This window comes from Misgurnus anguillicaudatus, chromosome 3, assembly GCF_027580225.2.
Source record: "Misgurnus anguillicaudatus chromosome 3, ASM2758022v2, whole genome shotgun sequence".
Taxonomy (NCBI): domain Eukaryota; kingdom Metazoa; phylum Chordata; class Actinopteri; order Cypriniformes; family Cobitidae; genus Misgurnus; species Misgurnus anguillicaudatus.
In genome coordinates, this window is record NC_073339.2 from 35,595,688 (window position 1) to 35,619,164 (window position 23,477).

The following is a 23,477-nucleotide window of genomic DNA, read 5'->3' on the forward strand; positions in this document are numbered from 1 at the left end:
ATATATATATATATATATATATATATATATATATATATATGCACCATTTTTGCATCACACTTGTAAAGTAATCCCAACTTGGAAAAATTGTACTTAAAATAAACAAGAAAATATGTGTTATATGAACTTAAATATTTGAGTTCATCAACATTCTTTACTTAAAAATTTAAGTACATAAAACACAGGTTTTATTGTTAATTTTAAGTAAAACTATCAAAGTTCTGAGTACTTAAAAAGTGTGATGCAAAAATGGTGCATATATATTTTAAAGGGGACATATTATGAAATTCAGACTTTTTCCATGTTTAAGTGCTATAATTGTGTCCCCAGTGCTTCTATAAACCTAGAAAATGTTAAAAAGATCAACCCAATAACTTAGTTTTGGTAAACCATTTTCTGCAAGCATGTGAAAAATGGGTCATTGTAATTTGGCCCTTATTGTGATGTCAGAATAAGGTAATACCGCCCCCTTTATCTGCACTATCCAACCACAGCACAACCATTTAGTATGGAGAGAAAGAGAGAGATAAAATATTTCACAGCACAATTGACTTTCAATTGCAACAAACCACCATCATTGTGATCAGTGGTTGCACTTCATCCGCTCATTTGCATTTTAAATGACACACCCAAAACGGCACACTTTTGCTCAGACCTATTTTAGACTTAGTTTTCATCTTAAAAAAAATCTCATAATATGTCCCCTTTAAGTAAATCCAACACATCATTTTTTAGAGTGAGTAAAAAACAATCCACCCTCTCGTTTTTTTTAGCCCAATCATTTAAACCAAAGCAGTCTCATGCTGTTTTGATTCTCTTGGTAATGTGATGTCACACTGATAAAGTCCGCCCACAGCCACTGAGTGACTGGTTGATTTTACTCAAAAGCTTTTCTAAATTTGTTTGTAAGCATGTTGTAGCATTAAAACACTACATATACCATTTGTCTAAGACTGTATTCACAGGAATTAGATCTTATTTGAACCGAGAGCGCTCACTGTCTGTTGATATAGGAGTGAGGAGTAGTAGCTCATTTGCATTTAAAGGTAACACCTAGGATGGCTTGTGGGTTAGGAAAATATTACAAATCCATGAACTATCCCTTTAAATGTGAAAAGTGTAATCTGTGTATAAATAGTGGAATTAATCAGAAATGCAATGAAGTCTAATTTTCCATCCTTCATTACCTTAACATATAAAAATGTACACATTTCATCTGAAACAAAGCTGACACCAGCTGAGTGACCTTTTGTAAGCAACAGTTCAATGATAATAACACCATTAACCAAATAATAGCATAAAGGGTTTTGAAGATGCAAACCAGAGCTGGGATTATTCTGAATGTTTTATTAACCTATCAAATTAAATAAACATATTATACAATGTCTAATTATATTACAGGCTTTTATCAACAATATTAAATACAGTATGATTTTGTCATAGTTAAGCTTCCGGCAGCGTTAACACCGTTTAAGATCATTTTCAAGTGCATACAAAGCCCAATCCCAATTGTCACGTCAACTGAAAGTGAACTAATAAGCTTCAAACTCAGCCTGTTTCTGACAACTATTACGAACACATTGCTCTCCTCTGATTACAGTCTTTGGGTCAAAGGCCGGGCATCTCCAGATGTCACTCGCATCTGGTCACAACCCGAGTGAGCATTTTTCCTGTGCAAAAATCACTTTGATTTAATTTAAGAACCATCTCTTTTCTGAAGCATTTAGGAAACACAAGATGTGCTGCTGGTAGATTGATCCCAAACCTGTGAGAAAAAATATACATGTTTTACTTAGCTTGAAAACAGAGCTATTAAACATCTGAGATGATAAGAGAAAATGTAAATTACCTTCCTCAAAGGAAAGAGCACCATACAGTACATTCGGTTTAATGCGTGGCAGGAAACTGTCCATGTGTGTTCATGCATTGCTGGAGCTTTTCCTCTTTGGCTCTTCTGCAATGACAAAGCTAAAGAACAAGGTACAAAAATATTACAGACAGAAAATCATTAACCTGATAACACTTTAATTTGGAGGTTGACGTGCTGTCTGAGGGGGGCACAGAGACCCAGATTACTCTACCATCAACTTGGATAGATACCAGCTGAGAGTGAGGCAATGGGGTGGAGAAGGGATGCTGCAAAAACTGTCATGGGACAGATGTGAGGGACGTGACCATGTTGCTCTAGACCTTAGTTAAAAAAACTATGTCATATTAGCCTTGTTTTGAATTCATTTTTGTAATATTCTGCTGCAGAAAAATGGGCCCAAGATATATATAGGAATATTTTAAAGGACACATATTATGAAAAAACACTTTTACAAGATTTTTGGACATAAACCTATGTTGGCAGTGTGTAAAGAATCTACAATGAAAACAAATCCACCCTCTCCTTTTTTTATTCCCCATTAACCAAAGCAGTCTCATTAGACATGCTGTTTTGATTCTCTTGTTAATGTGATGTCACACTGATAATGCCCCGCCCACAGCCAGTGACTGACTTGTTAATTTTATTCAAAAGCTTTTTTAAATGTGTTTGATAACACATTGTAGCGCTAATGCAGCTAAAGATACTATTGTCTCAGACTGTAATGACAGGAATCAGGTCTATTTTTAACCAAAAGCACTCACTGTCTGTTAAGGCTCCCACCCAAATAGGGGCATTTTGGACATGCTATAACAAATGATCTGTTGGATATTTTGAGCTAAAACTTAACACGCATTCTGGGCACACATGAAACTTAAACTACATAAGCCTGCGTCCTTCAGAGATCGCATTTGTAGGCTGCATGCTTCATAAAATGCATCTTATTTCAGAATATTAACAATTATAAAGTTGACTATTATTCATAATCATAAATTGTTAATGGCTTGTAAATGTAATGCTCAAGTAACTGAAATAAACGCGACCTCTGGAGGATGCAGCCTTTCATTGGCCAACATCTTTTAAAAAAAATGGGCATAATGTGTGCCCTTTTATAATCCCATATCATGCATTGTTTCAAAGTCGAATTTTGCTGTAATACCGTTCTCTTTTCCATGAAGCTTCCTAAAAAATCATCGATCTCCGTCTTTCCTTCCAGAAAGTTCTCAGCCGTCTCCTCTGACTCTTCCTCAGCCTGATGTGCTGCTACTTTTAATCTGGCCTGCAGTGCACTGACACTGCAACTCTGTTGGAATTAAAACACATTTCAGTTGTATTCCAGTTACAGTATGTTTATTCACCTTAAAGGGACACACCACTTGGTTTGGCGGTACCCCTTTTAGCATAGCTTAGCACAATCCATTGAATCTGATTTGGCCATTAGCATCGCGCTAAAAATAACCAAAGAGCTTCGATATTTTTCCTATTTAAAACTTGACTGTTCTGTAGTTACATCGTGTACTAAGACCGACGGAAAATTAAAAGTTGCGATTTTTAAGGCTATATGGCTAGGAACTATACTCTCATTCTGGCGTAATAATCAAGGATTTTGCTGCTGTAACATGGCTGCAGTAGGCGCAATGTTATTACACACTGCCTGAAAATAGTCCCCTTGGTTACTTTCAATGGCAGGGGACTATTTTCAGGCGCAGCGTAATACCACTGCTGCAGCCATGTTACAGCAGCAAAGTCTTTGATTATTATGCCAGAATGAGAGTATAGTTCCTAGCCATTGAACTTGAAAATCGCAACTTTTAATTTTCCGTCGGTCTTAGTACACAATGTAACTACAGAAGAGTCAAGTTTTAAATAGGAAAAATATTGAAACTCTTTGATAATTTTTTTTCTAATCAGATTCAATGGCTTGTGCTAAGCTATGCTAAAAGTGGTGCTGCCAGACCCAGAGATCAGCTGAATGGATTCCAAAACGGAAAAATCAAATGTTTAACTCTAGGGGAGCTGGAAAATGAGCATATTTTTTTAAAAAGTGGAGTGTCCCTTTAAGTGTAAACCAAATATAACTGGATTTAGTACAAACTAAAGGCAACACAGCAATGCACAAACTTTGAGGGAGTAAAAGCATGAACATATATGCAAATTCCTGAGGTCAGCCTAAATGAAAACTAGAATACTGTATTCTCCATTTCCTTGTCAAACTGACTCATTTGTCTACATCGTATATGTAAATGATCAACAAAGGGAGTATCTGGTGTGCTTTACCTCACTGAGCTCATGTTGTCTCTGCATCTTGGTTTCAAATACTGACTTCATCTGTGTTAACTGTTCATACTACAGCAAAACAAAAACACACACCAGAAGATCTGTTAGCATCCTCAATGCAAAGACTTGAATGCAGTCAGGTGTAAATGCTTCAGACATGAAAATGTATTCCTTTACAAATAATTATTGCCATGACAATCTGAAATAAATGTTGCAAACGTAATATGAATTAGTATTCAGTATGTCTTATTCTGCTTTTTAGTTAATTTTCTTGATAATGCTTTAAAAACCATTAAAGGTAATTTTGCACAAAGATGTTGGTCACTATCACAAATTTGATTAGTTTTGATAAACCATTCTCCACAAGCATGTGAAAAAATTGGTCGTTGAAATTTGGCTCCCCCGGTGATGTCAGAAGGGGATAATACCGCCCCTTAATCAGTAATCCAGCCACAACACTGACTGGTGTAGAGATCAGAGCTGTACTCTGGGGACACCAAAGATTTATTTGATATCTTAAAAAAAGTCTCAAAATACCCCACAGATCAATTGAGCATGTCCAAAATGCCCCTATTTGAGTGAGAGCAAAATGCGCTGTTTTCATGTGTCTACCTTTAAATGCAAGTGAGCTCCAGCTCCAGACAATAGTATATTTCGTTGCAGGCTTGTGCACAATTCAGAATTTCAGAATTGGCCTCCATTCAATTCATGAATTGGAATTTGAATTGAATTGACTCCGCCCTACAGGAAGTTGAGTTAGGAAAGTTACTTTGGAAAATTGTTTGGCAACCATTCCAAATACTTGGTTAAAGTAAAGCATTCTGGGAAATGAAGTCATGTTCCACAAAATTACAATTACAAAAAAATCTAACTTAATTATTTGTTATGTGATTAGAGTTTTTAACATTAATTGCTGGGGGGAAACATTTCCTGGTTATGTAATCTGTAGTTCAAACTAATATCATTTATAGAATATGTAATGCAATCACATCTGACATATACTGAAAGCTTCATTTTTAACACTTCACTTACTGTATAATATGTACATGAATTTCTATGAATTTCTATTGAATTGCAATTCTGCTTCCTTTAATTTAAATTCGAATTGTAATTCTAGATCCTGTTTTTGACATCAATTCAAATTCAATTCAAATTCAAGAATTGAATTGGAATTTAGGAGTCATTCTCAATTCAATTCTGAATTGTGCACAAGCCTGTTTCATTGCATAAGCACTACAATGTGCTAACAAACACATCCAAAAAAGCTCTTGGGTAAAATTAACCAGTCAGTCAGTGGCCATGGGCGGGGCCCCGTCCGTGTGACATCACATTAACAAGAGAACCAAAACAGCATGTCCAATGAGACTGCCTGGTTAATAGGGATTAAAAAAGTAGGAGAATGGATTCACACTGCCAACACACATTTATGTCCAAACATCTTGTAAAAGAGGATTTTGCATAATATGTGCCCTTTAACTTCTTTTTTTTTTTTTTTTTGCAAAGAAAAACTTTGAGAAAACATACTTTACACAACATCTCCTGTCTCTTGCCTTCCAGCTGCGGCTCGAGCTGCAAATTTTTCTCTGCAATAAATATTAAATAAATATTCTCTGTTACTTGCAAACCTATTACAAAACACCGAACCACATTTGAATTATGTAACACAATTTACTGCATGATGCAGATTATAAAGATCTAAATTGTTCAATCTAATATTTACATTAGACATTTTGCATTGAAGACTTTAGACTTAAGAATGTTTATCTAAACTCCAAAAAAACCCCACTCACTGGCCATCTCCACTATGTTGTTGACCAGCTCCTCTTTGTCCGTGGTCACTTGTTTGAGCTGAGGAAGACACATGAAGAACTCCAACAGCACATCATCTTGATCGCTCATGTCCTTCAGCTGGGAAACACTGAGAGATCACACGTACCCAAAGAATATGTCAATGGAAATATAAAAAAACAACCTGATATTTAGTAGCCTACTCTACTTAAGCAGACTAGACGCTAATTAAGTGATTGTGGCCGTCAGTATTGTACCTCATCTCAGACAGTTCTGGAAATGAATCTGGGATTTCAGGCATCTTGTACATGTGTCCATTCAGACCTGACTGCAGAGATCAAAAGACCACAAATGAGCATTTATAGGTCATTGTACCCCTTAAAGGTGCAGCGTGTAATTTTTAGAAGGATCTCTTGACAGAAATGCAAAATAATATACATCAGCGATGTACAAAGACCTTTCATAATGAACCATTATGTGTTTATTACCTTAGAACGAGACCTTTTTATCTACACACAAAGAGGGTCCCCTTACATGGAAGTCGCCATTTTGTGCCGCAATATACAGAAGCCCTTAACGGACAATTTTTTGTTATCTCTGACGATGACATGTTTGTCCGGTGGCAGCTACCGTAGCTTCTCTATGTGTTTCAAAAGCAAGGGGTGAGCAGTGGACTTCGCTGTTGGTTGCAATTCGCAACCTCACCACTAGATGCCGCTAAAATGTACACACTGCACCTTTAATCAAATGTGTAATTCAAATGAGTGAATTTGTAGACCAGGAACTATGGCTGTAGATTCAATATATTCCTCATTTGTTCCAAAGCAACAGATGTAGCAGATGATAGGGAATGGTGAAGGAGACTTAAAGGCGGAGTCCACGATGTTTGAAAAACACGTTGGAAAAGGAGACGGGCCGACTACCAAAACACACTTATAGCCAATAAAATCAAATCAAATGCCGGGTTGCGTATGTGTGGGGCGGGTCTATCAACAGAAGGTCCAGATTCTATTGGGGTAGGGGCGTGTTTGTTTAGGCGATTTCAAATATCAACATTGGCTTTCAAACATCATGGACTCCGCCTTTAAAGGTCTAAGCAACTAAACAACTGAAAACATACGCCAGATGTAAACGCCTTGGTGTACACGTCCCCTAAGGGTGCCTACACAGTAGAGAAAGCTCTGATAGGCTAATGTACATCTTTTGACTTATTATTGATATAATACCATGTATTCAATATACTGTATCTATTTCCTGTACTAATATGCATTTACTGTAAACATGCTTTGCGACAATGCAAAATATGCTATAGAAATAAATTGCCTTTCAAAATGAAAGTTTGTAGACACTTAGTCCTAAAGATCAGTTAAACAAAACCCTAAGTCAATATTTTGGACTTGATTCTTTGAGATACCTGGGAGTCAGCAGTTGGTACAGGAAGAGGAAGGTCTGTAATGAGTCCATAAGCTGGTGCTGCTGGTCGGGGTGGTGCTTGTTGATGCTCCACCCCTGCATGTGGCACAGGGGAGGGGCCAACAGGCCGCTGAACATCCTGTTGTGGGAAGGCGGGAACATAATGGAAGCTCTGGGTTGGGTAAGGTGGCATCCCCGATGGTTTGTACATACTTAAGAAAACAAGGGTATAAATTAGAGATTTCATGTTTTAAACAACATTTAAATTATTTTAATTATTAATTCAGCAAATAAATGAAAATTAAAGATGAAATAATCAATGATGTGGATTGTGGCAAAATGACTCGAGAAGATAAAATACTAAAAACTACTCACTATGGAAAGGTGGTGGGGCCTGACATCAAGACGGGAGGACTTTTCCAGAATTCATCTAGTAAACTCTGAATTACTTTCCCTAAATCTGAATGCATGCCAAACTTAAGGGGAAACGAAAAGAAAAAGTACAATAGTGAGCTGATGTGTTCAGTCATACATATTAGAAAGAAATCTTTAAAATCAATGTTAAATTAAAGGCGGAGTGCACAATGTTTGAAAAACGCTTTCGAAAAGGGAGTCGGGCCGATTACCAAAACACACTTGTAGCCAATCAGCAGTAAGGGCCGTGTCTACTAACCGACATCCTTGCCGGGGTTGCGTATGTGTGTGCCGGGTCTATCAAAAGAAGGTCCAGATTCTATTGGAGTAGGGGCGTGTATGTTTAGGGGATTTCAAATATCAACATTGGCTTTCAAACATTGTGCACTCCGCCTTTAAACTTTATTCTCCTACTATACAATAAAAGTATAAACTCATTCAATCATTGAAAATCATTCAAATAGCATGCAAAAAAAGAAACCCTTACATTAGTTATGAGTGGGCTGGTAACCATTGTTCCACTGTTACTGTCTATTAAATGATGGCCTACTGGTGGAAATACACTGACCACTGGTTTCTCCTGAGGAAACTGTGGTGGCAGCAAGCTGTGGATGAAATTAAAGGTTATAATATTTTAATTACCAGTCAAATTTATTATACAAATACAATGTATAGAAAATCTTTTTTTTTACTTACATATTGACAGTAATTGTTATGTTGTTGACAGTAAAAGGAAGTCTATACTCCACATCCTTCTGGATTTCTGCAAGACTGGAGACATTATGCACAGAGTTAATTCAGATCAGACTGTGGTCTTTCAAGCAATGCGAAACTCTAAACTAGGTGACAAATATCAAATCTCACACATCTTTGTCTGTAAAAATCAAATGGGGAACCCCCCGCCCGCATTTGTTAGTCAATCAGAAAGCTTGGTGGTCTCTCTCTGCCAGTCATGTGACTTTAAGTGGGAATTACCCATTTACCTGACTAACAAACTAAATGTAGTAATAGTGTTTTACAGTTCAGTTTGATGTTGCTAGAGATGTCGCAATCGCCCCTCAAGTTCCCATCAGTTAAACTTAAACACCCCTTACTCAACATCAAAAAAAAAAAAAAAAATGGATATCATTAGATATCATTTAGCATGATCAACACTTAAAATAGCACAATGGTTAATTATTACAATGGTTACAACTTATACACAAAACTAATTACAAAAAAAACTAAAACAGTCAACCACAGCAAAAACTTTCCCTGAAAAAAAGGAATAGTAAATATTTTTGTACATGGAAAAACATTTAATGTTTGCCGGAATTTATAATCAAAGCTCAAGTAACACCAGCAGGTCATGAAAAATAGTTTTTAGCACAAACTGAACTTTAGAAATAAATGTATAGTACAGTGATAACTAAAGATAACAGTAATGCCCAATTCACACTGATAGTTTGGTATAACAGTATATGGCTAAAATAGCTGCCCAAAGACACTGCAAAATCGGCCGCCGTAGTTTATATAGTAATGTTTAACTTCTTAAAGAGTAACTAAACCCTAAACCAACTTTTTAAAGTTAATGATCTGTAAGAATGGGTCTTTATTAGTGCTGTTCATTGATTTTAGTAAGTTTTTTGACATTTGGATATAAAGTGTTTCAATACTACAATGGTGTAAAAACGTCTGTGTGCTGCCCTCTTCAGGTTGAACGGTGGCTACTGCAGTTGAATTTTCCTATTGGATGTTGGGTCCAAAAAATGCCTCGTGACGTAAGCAGGTTCAAGCTCACCACGCCCTTGTTACGATCTCACCACACACTTAGTTCGTCCCCTCTATCTCCGTTGCGATCTGCCCACTTTTCTTGCATTTTTCAAATATTGCCAGTGGGTGGAGTCAGGCTCTGACCAGGGGTTTAGTTACGCTTTAATAAAAGGCCCATGATTGAGTTTGGACAAAAGTTTTTCAAAATATCTTAACATCCCAACCACAACTGATAATTGTAAAATCAATTGTGTTTAAAACTTTTTTATTAAAGCGTAACTAAACCCCTGGTCAGAACCTGACTCCACTCACTGGCAATATTTGAAAAATGCAAGAAATTGGGCAGATCCCAACTGAGAGAGGGGACAAACTAAGCTCGTACCAAGTGTGTGGTGAGCTTGAAACTGCTTATGTCACGAGTTATTTTTTGGACCCAACATCCAATAGGAAAATTCAACTGCAATAGCCACTGTTCAACCTGAAGAGGGCAGCACTCAGACGTTTTATACCATAAATTGTAGTATTGAAACACTTTATATCCAAATGTCAAAAAACTTACTAAAATAAATGAACAGCACTAATAAAGCATAATTCTTACAGACCATTAACTAAAAAAAGTTGGTTTAGGGTTTAGTTACTCTTTAAAAAATGTAAACACCATTTTTAACAGTTGTCTTAAACTGATAATTTGGCCCCACTTACTATTTACATTTGTGAGATACTGAATAGTGATGTTAGGTTCTTGAACGAATCGTTCTTTTGAGCCGGTTCTCAGGAAGTAACCGGTCGAGCCGGTTCGCAAATCGAACTGAATCGAACTTTAGTTTTGGGCATAGGTTCCGGGTTGATGACGCAGGACGCACAGCCGAAATAGCACGTTGGACTCATAAAGAACCGAACGAAGTTTGTCGATGATTGCCGAGGGGAGGATTGCCGACGATTCTGACGGATGAGTTGCTGACACTGCGTGTGAATCACCGAGGATTTATGATCCGCGATTTAAACTGTGACCACAAACATTACTAACTTATGAATGCAAGGCAATAAATCAGCTATGCCTTCACAAAAACAAATTTTTATTTAAATGTTTTAATGTGTTGACACAAACGACTTTATTTGAATGTTTCATTGATACAATAAATGCGTAGTAATGTCATTTCTTGATGACGTCAGGAACCGGTGAATCGGCTTTTTGAACCGGTTCAATGAGCCAAACTGTCCGAAAAAAGCCGGTTCGCGAAAATGAATCGGACTTTGCATCACTAATACCGAAACAAAAATTAATATTTATTATTAAAAATACTGCTATATTATTTAAACCAAAAGTAACAAATGTCAAAAATGTATCAATATATTAATAGTACACACATCCCCAGGCACAAAAAGCAGTGAATTTAGAAAGTGTTTAAATAGATCTTGCGCATTTACTCTGTTAACAACACATTAAACATAAATAAACCAAAACAAGTTACATTTAACACCATTATAATAATTAAGAACAAATACCTAACATATTAATTACATTTTTAACCAAAGCAAGATAACTAAACTTAAACACTACCTAAAAATTTAACTCTATCTTTAACTTAATTCGCAAACCACTCTGTTCATACTCCTCTCCTCCTAACTACTAGAAGTAGAAAGGAACGTTCATCAATGACGTAGAGCATATGAACCTAATCATTACTCTACACCTGATTCACGCTCAGAAAGAAGTATCAAAGCTCATCATCGTGGTTTGGGAGACGCAACACTTTCGAAACACATTTCCTAGTTAAGAACTATAGAAATGATCCCTGAAAGTATAGTCTTAACCTTCCAACTGTCAAACCAGCCCAGGTCTATTTTAACACTCGCAGTCTCAGAGATGGTGATCACTAGTCACTGACTGGGGACAGGATACTAAACAGCAACGGGGAAAGGCCATTACTCAAACAGTAGTATTTCCATAATGTTTTATTATCTTAAGCCTTGTAACTAATACACCTACTAACTGATGTCAGTGTGTATAGGTAAAAATAAAGAAAAAGAACTAATAAAAAGCATACATCAATATTCACAGATTAAAAGCAATACTTTACAACAATGCATCTATGTGGATATAAATTGTGGTCTTATTATTGCAGTTAACCATAGCACTGTACCAGGTCAAACACATTATTTAGATCAGTGGTTCTCAACTGCAGTCCCCACCCCCCCAAAACATTCCAGATCTCTCCATACATGAAACACCCGATTCGGTTCATCAGCTTGTAAGTTTGTTAATTATGGGAAAGTTTCAAACATTCTGGAAGGAGCCTACTGAGTGGAATGAGGTGTTTCATATGGGGAGACATTTAAAACATTTTGCAAAGGGGGAGGACTGGAGTTGAGAACCACTGATTTAGATTATAGTAAAGCTGTAAATTAATTGACGATGCTCTCAGACCAATTAGTTATCTACAGTGTTTTCGCGTCACGTTTTGGTATCAGCTCAGGTCGCTTGGAACCCTGACCGAGGTGGTACTAAAAAAATCTGGTATTACGTACTGCACCCAGTGGAAAAGCCCCCAAAAGTAAGCTGACCTGACCCGACTCAAACTAAACGTAAACCGTGGGGTACTATGCAATAGAAAAGCGATTTAGATATGCTATCATTTGTTGGGTTTTATCTGATTACAGACTGCGGATCTACAGGGATCGCTACTGACTGTATAGCTCATTTATTTTAATCTTTACAGAACGAGTGTAGCCAAATATCTGGCGCCAGAACTAGCCCGTTACAAAAACAAACTATGGCTTAGTTCTGTGTACATGTCAAGTTTGTCTAAACATTCAAAGTTCGCTGGTGGGGTAGGTCTTTTTTAGGCGTTTGTCAGATAAGTATGAATTAGCATTTAGCTACTGGCTAGCGGAGATCAGTGATCGAGCCGTTTCCTGTTGTTTTTAGAAGCGACTTATGTTAAAGAAAATATCTCTTTTTACATTGAACTTTGAGTGTTGTAACTTTGCAGACGCTGTTTATGCTCAAATGGCAAGGTTACACACTAACTGAAGTTAAAAAAATGAAATCATAATCAAGGACCCCTTTAAAGGAAAACACCACCATTTTACAATATTTTACTATGTTCTTAGCTCAACTTAGCCGATTTAATACAAACCTCTCTTTTTTCAATGCGTGCACTTTTAATCTTTGTACAGCTCCTTGTGAATGTGTTAGCATTTAGCCTAGCCCCATTCATTCCTTAGGATCCAAACAGGGATGAATTTAGAAGTCACCAAACCCATGTTTTCCCAATAAAAGCCATGAGTAGTTACATAAGTTAGATGAGTAAGTATGGTGGCACAAAATAAAACTTTTGTTTGAAGCCATAGGAATAGGCTAGGCTAAATGTTAACACCTTTAAAAACGCTATACAAAGATTGAAAGTGCACGCACTGAAAAAAGATAGGCATGCATCAATTCATCTAAGTGGAGGTAAGGACATAGTAAAACACCGAAAACGGTGGTGTTTTCCTTTAACTGAAAGGCTTACACAATATATTTTCATTGCTTTAGCTTTTTAGGCATTTGGCAATATAAGACAAACTTGCTAACGGGCAACCATGGGGTAAACATCCCCTTGGTTGGGAATTATTAACTTTAAATACACATGAACTGAGTAGCATTAAAGTCTATAACTGAAAGATCAAGATCGTTTGGTTATTTTTAGAAGTTATCAATGTGAAACGTGTCAAAACATGTTATGTCACATACTCTGACAAGTCATTATTCAGGGAAGTCCAAACAACTCATGTGAAACAAATGCTTTAATCTGTCCGTTCTGTTGAAAAAAATACAGACAAGATGTACTACAACACTAATTTAAGACCTATCCTTCTAAGAAGGGATCTGAAGTAAACTATAAGAGTTAATACTTTAATCTGAAACACAGTACATAACATCCAGTACACACACACACAGGTTTATCCTCACTAGTAAATCTCACAGACTTTCAGTGTTTTGGTATCAGGCTAATGAAATGTTATATCCCCATCACTAAACAAACTTGAGAATTTTACTAATTTTTAAGAAAAACTTGTCTTAGTTTATGGAAACCATAATGTCTCTATGGTGGGATGTTACCTGATGGAGGGATTTGGCTGGTTTAAGAGCCTTTCTACCTCAACATCTCGTTATATTATTAAAGACAATTTGCAACTCCCTTGTAGTGAAATGTATACCATAACAACAACAACAATAGGCAGACATTCTGGATTATTCATCTGACTCTTCTGCCGCGTATTTGTCCATTATGAGCAGAAAACTCCAGAATAAAAATGTTGTTTAGTTTATGAGTTTTTTAGTTAGCTGTTAAGTACAAATCAAGACATTATTCCACTCAGCAGCATTTCTGAAGAATCACACACGTGTCCAAACGTTCGGTTACCATATTAGGGGCACTGTACGCGCCAATTTACAGTAACTTAGAACGGATGGTGTCTAGATAGTCAGCTCTCTACATTTTGACTTACTTGGTGTGTGCAGCTTTGAGAGACTCGATTTGTCTCTGTCTTTGTTTCTGTAAACTGTTCAAAGGGGGGATCGATCCGGAGCCCTTGGATAGAGGGAAAATCCAGTTCATTCTCGTCTGCTACCACAAAAACTAATGCTTGAATCACCTGGCGGTGTCAGTTTAAAGAGGCCTGATAAAACGAAAGAGCAACGTAAGAAACAACAAACGAAACCATTAGCATTAGCTGCGAGTTTATCTAACGTTTGTTAGTGATGTTGGCGACCGATCACCCGTTTAAATGGACACATGGGAAAACAAACGAAACGCTTGTGATTATTTAAAAAAAACGAAGCTAAAAATCCGTGGTATTTTTATAACTATAGTGTGAGAAATCAAGCTGTAATCTGAAGTATACGGGCTCGGAAGAAAACAACCCTTGTGAGCGTGACGTCAGCTGTTTAACGCTGCTTGCGTCATCACTCCCACCATGAAAGAGTTTAAAGAGACAGGTCTTAAAAAGCGTGTACAGTAAAAAAGGCGTGTATCTGCTGTGTGGATTTTCTTAAAGGAAAACACCACCGTTTTTCAATATTTTACTTTGTTCTTATCTCAAATACATACCTACATTTTTTAAAAGACAAGTTCGGTATTTTACACTTAAAGCCCTGTTTTCAGATTGTTTATGGTGAAAAAAAATATGCGGCTGCCCCGAGAATTTTCGGGTGTTTGTGTTTCACCTCCCACCTCTACAATGGGTTTATAGGTGCACTGGAACAATCCTTTCTAAAATGCATTAAACTTTCGTTTACAAAGACGTGAAACTCACCGAGTTGTCAGGGGTGTTCACTGATATGCTCACACAAAAATCGCCTCACATCCGTATATTCTTCCGCTGAGAGGTTGAATAATAGACACTCCAGCCCAGGTGGTGGCGCTAATCCACCATTGCCAATTGCAAGAATAGAAACAAAGTTCCCGGCGCGGAGTAATACAGTACCTCACAGCACATCTAAGTCAATGGAGTTACCAAAAACTACGATAAAACATGTTGGAATGCGTAATTTGCAGCGATTTCCGTGTGAGCATACCGGTGAACACCCCCGACCACTCAGTGAGTTTCACGTCTTTGAAAATGAAAGTTTAATGCATTTTAGGAAGGATTGTTCCAGTGCACCATTAAACCCATTGTAGAGGTGGGAGGTGAAACACAAACACCCGAAAATTCTCGGGGCAGCCGCATATGTCGAAATTTCAGTCAAAACCGTTCTATTTCATCATAAACCATCTGAAAACAGGGCTTTAAGTGTAAAATACCGAACTTGTCCTTTAATGCGTGTACTTAATCTTTGTACATGTTAGCCTATAGCCCCCCTTTAATTCCTTAGGATCCAAACAGGGATGAATTTAGAAGTCACCAAACAATTCCATGTTTTCCCTATGTAAAGACTGTTATATGAGTAGATACACGAGTAAGTATGGTGGCACAAAATAAAACGGATTAAGAAATGAGAACTATATTGTATGGCGGAAGAGCACTTAAGGGCAGAGGCGTCATGCCCATTCAAACTGAGGGGGCACGTGCCCCCTTGGTTTTTTTGAGCCAATGGATTTTGCATCCAACCTCAAAATCAAATAAGCGTCCATTAATCTGTAATTTGACTTTTAATCTGTTTAATATGCACAATATTATACATTCTGTGCTGCATCCTTGTCACTTTTCAGAGATTTTCGCCGTTTTGATAGTGTTTTGATCATGTTACATTACTTTTATTCTGGAGGCAGCTGGCGCTGCAGTCAGCGCAGTCGCAGACGTCATCAGCGTCTGGGCGCGCTCACGAGCTCTCTGCTGTTGCTGGCTTGCTGCTGCATTTGGCTATCTGAGGAATTAAAACGTGTTAGAAACGCTCACAACATTTCCAAACCCCAGTACGGTAATGTGCAGTTAACCTCCTCTGTGTAGAAAATGTATGGTTTTAAATGTGACCGTCTCAACGTTATATTAGTAGAGATTCATCTTCTTGGCACAACGCCAAAGTTCGCGCGGGTGCGGAATCTCACATGCTCACATATAAAGTAAAATTTAATGCAAAAATCCGTTCCTCTAATAATTTTATCTAAACATATTTTTTTAAATCATTATTGAACATTAAAATCAATCACGTGGCTATAGCTTATGTCATTTTCGTAGTTTATATTCTTTATAGATTTAAAATTACATTAATTTTATATGATGCAGTTGTTGTGCAAAATGCATAATGACACAATTAAACAAGCCATTAAGACTTAAATAAATAAAACATGCCGTTTCAGATGTAAATATGATGCAAATGTGTCATTATTCCGATTGAATAGTATTTGATATGAAAGTTAGTCATCACTTTTATTTTGGAGGTTTTTGCATGATGCTGAGCTGTGCGGCCGGTGTGCGACCCCCTTTAGTTTGCAGCACTTCGACCTCGACACGCAGTAACATCATCACGCTTGACTACTCCCCCCCTCTCTGAAACTTCCAGCAATATTACTGGGCCCGAGGTCGAAGTGCTGCAAACTAAGTGCTCTTCCGCCATACAATATAGTTCTAATTTTTTATCCATTTAAAAAATTGCCACGTTTTATTTTGTTCCACCATACTTACTCGTGTAACTACTCATGTAACAGTCTTTAAATAGGGAAAACATGGAAGCGCTAAGGTGGCCTCCAAATTCATCCCCGCCCGGATCCCAAGGAATGAATGGGGCCAGGCTAAATGCTAACACATTCACAACGCTGTACAAAGATGAAGTGCACGCATTGAAAAAAGATAAGTATGCATTAATTAGTCTAAGTTGAGGTAAGAACATAGCAAAACACCGAAAAACGGTGGTGTTTTCCTTCAATGTTGTATGGTGATTTAAACCATTCCGATGAAAAAAATCAGCTATTTTATTGGTTACTATCAGTATCAACATTGATTCTGCGTGTTTTTTTCTGTTAGGGATGATTTCGAACGATATGTTTTTCAACCTTCGCTTGTATATATTAAAAAAATGATTTTTGCTAAATAATTAGCTTATTAAATTATTTCAATTTGTGTTTTTTATTTCTTATGGTCATCCATAGCAATTGCACCCTTAGTTGCATCCCTTGACCTCAGCAATGAATTTACATTAAACAACACAAGCTTTTGACTATGATATATAAAAAATATACTTTTAAAATACAATTGAAATCTGTTTGATAAATAGCATTTTTTTCTAGTTTTACACTGGTTGTACCACCTTACACAGAAAGTGTACCAGCCTACCCATTACATTGAAGTAGCTTTTTTTAGTATTTGAGAGAAATCTACAAACTTTTCATTTAGCCATAAAGACCACATTGTGTACACTGGATGATGTGATATCATGCTTACTGTTTATACTACTGTTTAATTAAAAGGCCCATGATTTCAGTTGGACAAAGGTTTTTCAATCATCCTAACAACACCTGGGGCCTATACCATGAAGCTGGTTTAGTTGGTTAGCCAGCTTTGTTTAGGATTAGTTTGTGCAAATCCTGGGTTTTGGGTACCATGAAAATAGTTTTTACCAACAAGGCCTGCACATTGGCTTGGTTTTGTCAACCTGAAACTAATCCTGTAACCCTGAGTTTGTTTAACCATTTTCATGGTACGGGCCCCTGATAATTGTGAAATGTGTTTATAGGAAAGGTATCAAACACATAATGATGCTGAAGTTTCTAATATATCAATTTAAACACCATTTTTAACAGTTGTCTTAAACTTCTAATTTGTACGGATAGTTGGCCCGTTTTCTAGTTCACATTTATCAGATACCAAAATAAATTCATATTTAGTATTAAAAAATATTAAACACTTATTTTAACAAAAAATGACACATGACATTAATGTATCTAAATATATTATAAATTCATAACATACCCGGACAAAAACATTCGTGAATTAATGTATCTAAACATATTAGAAATTCATAACATTCCCGGACAAAAACATTCGTATTAAATAAACACACATGTAACGTTTATTTACCATAATACCTGAATATAGACTAGCATCTAACAATACTTGGATTAACATGCAAAAGTGCACACCTTAATAAAATTATCAAAACAAGCTCTATATATTTAATTCTAATTAATTTTGTAAGTCATAATCTGTTATTAACTTGATTCACAAACCACTCTGTTCATACTCCTCTCCTCCTAACTACTAAAAGTAGAAAGGAACGTTCATCAATGACTTAAAGCATATGAACTTAATCATTACTCTAAACCTGATTCACGCTCAGAAAGAAGTATCAAAGCTCATCATCGTGGTTTGGGAGACGCAACACTTTCGAAACACATTTCCTAGTTAAGAACTATAGAAATGATCCCTGAAAGTATAGTCTTAACCTTCCAACTGTCAAACCAGCCAACGTCTATTTTAACACTCGCAGTCTCAGAGACGGTGATCACTAGTTGTTGACTGGGACAGTATACTGAACTGCGAGGAGTTACTACTGTAACTCGAAACAGTAGTTTTCCATAATATTTTATTATCTTAAGCCTTGTAACCAATACACAAACTAACTGATTTCAGCGTGTATAGATAACACGCTAAAAAATAAAGAACAAAAGCTAATAAAAAGCATACATTAATATTCACAGTTTAAAACAATACTTTACAACAATGCACCTATGTGGATTTAAAGCGTGGTCTTATTGTCGCAGTTAACGGTAGTACTGTACCAAGTCAAACATATAATTTAGATTATAGTAAAGCTGTAAATTTATTTTATTATTTTAAAGTATGCATTTACCCATAATGCAGTTGCAAGGTCCGACCAAGCAACCAATAAAATAAGAGAATCTATGTTCCACAGAAAATCTGCTTAAAATAATTATTAGTGCTTAAACTTTCAGCCTATCTCTCAATAATATGGTATCTAGAATAACTGATAGTAAAAATTCATTGTAAATTTGTTTTGTAGTTTGTTTTTTTGGGGTTAAGGCGTTTAAAGCGTGCATTGGTACGTCTCTATTAAACGTCCTGAGGAAACTTGCACAGTCCACATGTAGTTCCGTCTACCAAAGCTAGTAATCTGTACAACATGTGCTGTATTAATGATTGTTTAAAAATACAAAACAATATGTAAGAAAGATTTTTGATCTAATAGAAGTCTATATAATTATCACAATTAGACCTAACATCTCCATGCATGACAACATAGATCTTAACACATATAACAATTCTCATAATCAGCAGTATTGCAATTATCAAATTAAATTTAAACTTTACAATAATGTACAATTCAGTATTCTTACAGAATCATATCATCTAATAATTTCTATTATTGACTTCATTACAAACTACTCTGATCAAACCCCTTTCCTCCACATCGCTATTAAGCAATGTTGAACGTTCATCAATGACACAAAGCATATGAACTTAATCATTACTCTATATCCGATTCACGCTCAGAAAGAAGTTTCGATACTCTTCATCGTAGTTTGGGAGACGCAACACTTTCGAAACACATTTCCTAGTTAAGTACTATAGAAATGATCCCTGAAAGTATAGTCTTAACCTTCCAACTGTCAAACCAGCTAGAGTCTAATCTCACAATAAGCGTCTCATTGACGGCAGTTCACTAGCAAAAGTGTCGCTGTGTTCGACTTTATGCAGAGCTGCGCAGATTGATCTGACTATGGCATCATAGTATCGCTCTCGCGATAGAAGCCCTTGCTACGTTTACTAAACTATTTTTTATTTAAAAAAATGTCATATTTTGTTATATCTCAATAAACACACTGTTTTTACATTTTTAAATGTATTTTCTTTTGTGAGATGATATTTAAATGGGAAGTGGAAACTATTTCATTATCAATTTTAATAAAAATGTATGAGACATAACCCCATTAATTTTTCCTTTTAAAACACTTTGGGGTGGTTTCTCAGACAGGGATTAGCTTAAACCAGGACTAGACCTTAATTAGGAAATATAACTAGTTTTAACAAACATGCCTTACTAAAAACATTACTTGTGTGCATTTTGAGGCAAAACAAAGAGCAGTGATGTATTTTAAGATATGCCATTGCAAGTTGTTTTCAGTTTGGACAGCTCTTACATTTATTTGGGCCGACCTAAACAGTGTATATGTGAAAACACCTTGTCTAGGACTAGTCTAATCCCTGTCCACGAAACCGCCCCTTGAAGTAATTTATAAAACCAGTATATGGCTTCAAGGGACTATCAAACTTAAATCATTTTAACAAAGCAATATTTTTCATATTACAGGGAATATTTTACATGACATTTGCATTTTAGGCATGAAACATTTCATTAATAAACTTCAGTCATTTGAGAATTTCAGATCTTTATTTGTCAAGTGTTAGTTAAAAACTTGCTAAGCTGTTATTTGCTTTGGATGATTTTTTTAAGACAGACAACGATATATTGTACAACATTTGTGTAGTCAAGACAATTTATACTTGAACCTTAAAAAATAATAAATAATGTGTGAGAGAAATAATGTCAAGATTAATCAAGATTAATCTATATTAAATTAAGGCAATCCTCATCACATTTCATCACACATGCAATATCTTATTTTTACACAGTGTATGGTTTAATAAAAAATATTGATAGATAACATAAAATAACATTCATACCTTTTGCTTGTAATTAATCATAAAATAAGATAATATGCATAAATAAAATGCATAATTAAAAATGGAAAAATATATAAAGGCTATGAACTCATCCTGCATAACAAATATGCATAAAAAAATTAATGAATATCTAAACTGCCTGCATGGCAACTATGTGCAACTATGTGCAACTTCATGTGCAAATCTCATAGCAATTGCAATTCAGTTACAAGGCAGAGATATTATCCTTAGGTTGCATGCAGACAAGAATATATAACATTACAGAAGAACAAAATTTCAATCATGCAAGATATGCTGGTGCATGCAGTGCAGAATGCTGATCGGAACACAATCTCCTCAGGATTCAAGATCAGAAGAAGAGGTAGCTCTCATGATGGATGCACTATGCCTTCGCTCTAAAACCTTTCCTGATATGTTTCTTTCTGATAAAGGAAAGAGACGTCTTTTATTCACCTGGTGAAAAGAGAAATTATACCTCATTACCATCGAGTATGACATCATCATCATCATAGCTTTAAATCAACATACATAAAACTATTTATTAAATTTTAAGGTCAACAAATATCTTCTCTAAAATGCAGTAATGTGGAAGCATTAGCTCAGGGTTACTTATCTGCCAGCCAGTTCTTTTTTCAGACATGACCTAAAGGAAGTGAAATGCTCTATAGCCTTGTAGCCCCTGCAAGTATGATAAAAGAAACATGAGAGAGAAACTTAAACCCAAAATCCTGAAAAACAAATTGGATGGACATGCAGTTGTTTAACAGTAAATTTAAGAGTTAATTTTATAGATTAACACTAGGTGGCACTGTTGCTGAGGTGACCTCAGCAGTCTACCTGCTGTACATATTAAAAAGCGTCTTTACACCCATGGCATCTTTAAAATCATGCACACTCACCCTGCCTCCACGGTGCAGACGGTCCTTCATGATGCCAATAAATTCTTTATAACTCAGTTGATCATCATGATCCACGTCAAAAATCTTGAAGATGGTGTTGACCAGATGACGAGTCAGTTTCAGACCTGTGGCCACATACACAGCCCGAGCAAACTCATCTGAACAAGAGAGAACAAGAAATATCCACAAGATTAGAAAAATAGTATAAATCATACATAAAATCCTTACATAAAGTAAAGAACATTCTGTAAAAATATAACATTGATATCTTAAATAATGACTGAGTAAGGTCATGCCAAAGACGGATTAAAGTGAAATCATTGCTCATAATCTCAAACTCATCTTGTCCAATGGAACGACAAGCAAAGTTGTACATCTGCATGGCGATAGCAAAATCTTCCAGGTTATTGAGGAATTGAAAGAAGGATCTGAACTCCTCAAAGGTGATGCCCTGATCACAAAAAGGAAACAACAGAAATCTTTATATCTGAGACATTCAATCTGACAAACAGCACCACCATCAATCGTTACTGACGGCACATTCTGTTCCAATTCACAAGATCAGCAAGTGATCTGACACTCGTTCCAAAATCTTCTAAACCCCAGCGAATTTGCACAGGACAGGCAAATGCGAGGAAGGTGACATATTCAGAAAGGTATCAGACACTGTGTCACTCATGCTCCTCTGCAGATGCATGTTCAGATATCGGAAAACCGCAAACACTGACAGACATGCGATGATGAAAGGCATGAGTCATTGTAAAGCACTATGCTGTAAACCTGTCAGCCTGTCTGAATGAGAAGCGAAAACAAACATGAACTCACAGACAGAAATCAAAGAGACAACAAGCGAGAGATAACAAGTGAGATCGAGATCGACAAAACAATTTCTAAAGAACGATTGGAAATCCCTCTTTATATTCCGTTCCCAAAACACAAGTCCGAACGCTCCAGTTCTCCGAAGTGAAGTGCTGCTACACCTAAAAATAAATGTGCTACAAAAGGTTCTTCACAGTGATGCCATACCATTTTTGGTTCCCTAAAGAACCATTTAGGCAAAGGTTCTTAAAGGAACCATACAGCCAAAAATGTTTCTACTATGGCATTGTTTAGCACCTTCTAAAAGTGTGAATAAAGGATAATCAGGCCGTAAATACCAGTGTTGGGGGTAATGCATTACAAGTAACGTGGATTACGTAATAATATTACTTTCTGAAGTAACAAGTAAATTATTATTTTTTATGTACACATTAATATTTTAGTTACTTTTTCAAAAAAAGTAATGCAGGTTACTTTTTTAGTTTAATTAATTCGATAAAAAAAATATGTGCTGAATTAAACTAAACATAGTCACATTATGCATTCTATGCATACACGCCTATGGGAACAGAGTCAGAAACTGAGTCGGCAGGACAGAGGTCAAAATTTTGTGATGAAAAATGCAATTTCTAAATGCAGAACTTTTCAGTCATAAAAAACATGCAAGGCCTGAAAGGAATCAAGCCTCAGCCAAGAAAAAGTAACTGTGGGTTCACACCAGCTGCGTTTGAGGCGTCAAATTCAAGTTTACCGCGTCTAGTTTGCCGCTTGAACATTTTGAGTTAACTCGCTTCATTCGCGCATGAAAGCTGTGCGTGAAATTCTAGTAAACGAGACATTCACGCAGAAATTTGCGTCATGGGAGGGGTTTCTGCGACTCCGTTCGCTTTCTGTAATCACGTCACTAAGCTCCTGATTGGTTAACGTGGTGCGTTTTTCCGTTTTTAACTTCGGCATTTGCGTGAAGTAGAAGCGCGAATGAGGCGGAATCGCGTTTACCGCGCCGCACTAAACGCCTTATTTGCGCTGCGAGACCTCCAGACACGCGTCAACGCGTCTTTACATTGACTTAACATTGAAATCACTCGCGCTTGACGCCTCTACTGTGGCTGGTCTGAACG

General features: G+C 36.4%; 2 protein-coding genes and 3 non-coding genes across 13 annotated transcripts in view; all 5 read right to left on the reverse strand.

Moving 5' to 3' along the window:
- Positions 1–1,332: 1,332 nt before the first annotated feature.
- On the reverse strand, positions 1,333–14,458 carry vps37a (VPS37A subunit of ESCRT-I). Of its 2 annotated transcripts, none has more exons than XM_055205712.2 (12): positions 14,006–14,458; positions 8,456–8,530; positions 8,247–8,364; positions 7,721–7,821; positions 7,347–7,557; positions 6,190–6,260; positions 5,935–6,062; positions 5,669–5,727; positions 4,145–4,213; positions 3,027–3,170; positions 1,853–1,968; positions 1,333–1,764 (listed from the first exon to the last, which is right to left on the reverse strand). In XM_055205712.2, the coding sequence occupies exons 1-11, from the start codon at positions 14,113–14,115 to the stop codon at positions 1,888–1,890; spliced, it is 1,167 nt and encodes a 388-aa protein (XP_055061687.1). In that variant the 5' UTR covers positions 14,116–14,458; the 3' UTR covers positions 1,333–1,764; positions 1,853–1,887. The 2 variants fall into 2 exon arrangements, with proteins under 2 accessions (XP_055061687.1, XP_055061686.1); XM_055205711.2 differs by having other exon boundaries at positions 1,333–1,765; positions 1,850–1,968; positions 14,006–14,457.
- LOC129445549 (small nucleolar RNA U3) lies at positions 11,109–11,323 on the reverse strand. The gene has a single exon (XR_008644817.2). It is a non-coding gene; the product is annotated as a small nucleolar RNA U3 (small nucleolar RNA).
- A 3,702-nt stretch (positions 14,459–18,160) lies between the features above and the next one.
- Positions 18,161–18,375, reverse strand: LOC129445546 (small nucleolar RNA U3). The gene has a single exon (XR_008644815.2). It is a non-coding gene; the product is annotated as a small nucleolar RNA U3 (small nucleolar RNA).
- Positions 18,376–19,334: 959 nt separating this feature from the next.
- LOC129445544 (small nucleolar RNA U3) lies at positions 19,335–19,550 on the reverse strand. The gene has a single exon (XR_008644814.2). It is a non-coding gene; the product is annotated as a small nucleolar RNA U3 (small nucleolar RNA).
- A 776-nt stretch (positions 19,551–20,326) lies between these two features.
- The window catches only part of micu3a (mitochondrial calcium uptake family, member 3a), a 40,890-nt gene continuing 37,739 nt past the window's right edge, over positions 20,327–23,477 (reverse strand). For all 8 annotated transcript variants that reach the window (XM_073865740.1, XM_073865717.1, XM_073865707.1 and 5 more), the window contains 4 exons: positions 21,871–21,988; positions 21,537–21,686; positions 21,252–21,315; positions 20,327–21,094 (listed from right to left, as the gene is read on the reverse strand). In XM_073865740.1, coding sequence (XP_073721841.1) covers positions 21,088–21,094; positions 21,252–21,315; positions 21,537–21,686; positions 21,871–21,988 — 339 coding nt within the window. In that variant the 3' untranslated portion in view covers positions 20,327–21,087. The remainder of the gene's footprint in view (positions 21,095–21,251; positions 21,316–21,536; positions 21,687–21,870; positions 21,989–23,477) is intronic.

Coding starts and splice junctions, on each gene's coding strand:
- vps37a (XM_055205712.2), bottom strand. CDS start 14,115: ATGAACTGGATTTTCCCTCTATCCAAGGGCTCCGGATCGATCCCCCCT. Junction 7,558..7,720: donor GGCCCCACCACCTTTCCATA/GTGAGTAGTTTT, acceptor TGTTTTCTTAAG/TATGTACAAACCATCGGGGA. Junction 6,063..6,189: donor CCAGAACTGTCTGAGATGAG/GTACAATACTGA, acceptor GTGATCTCTCAG/TGTTTCCCAGCTGAAGGACA.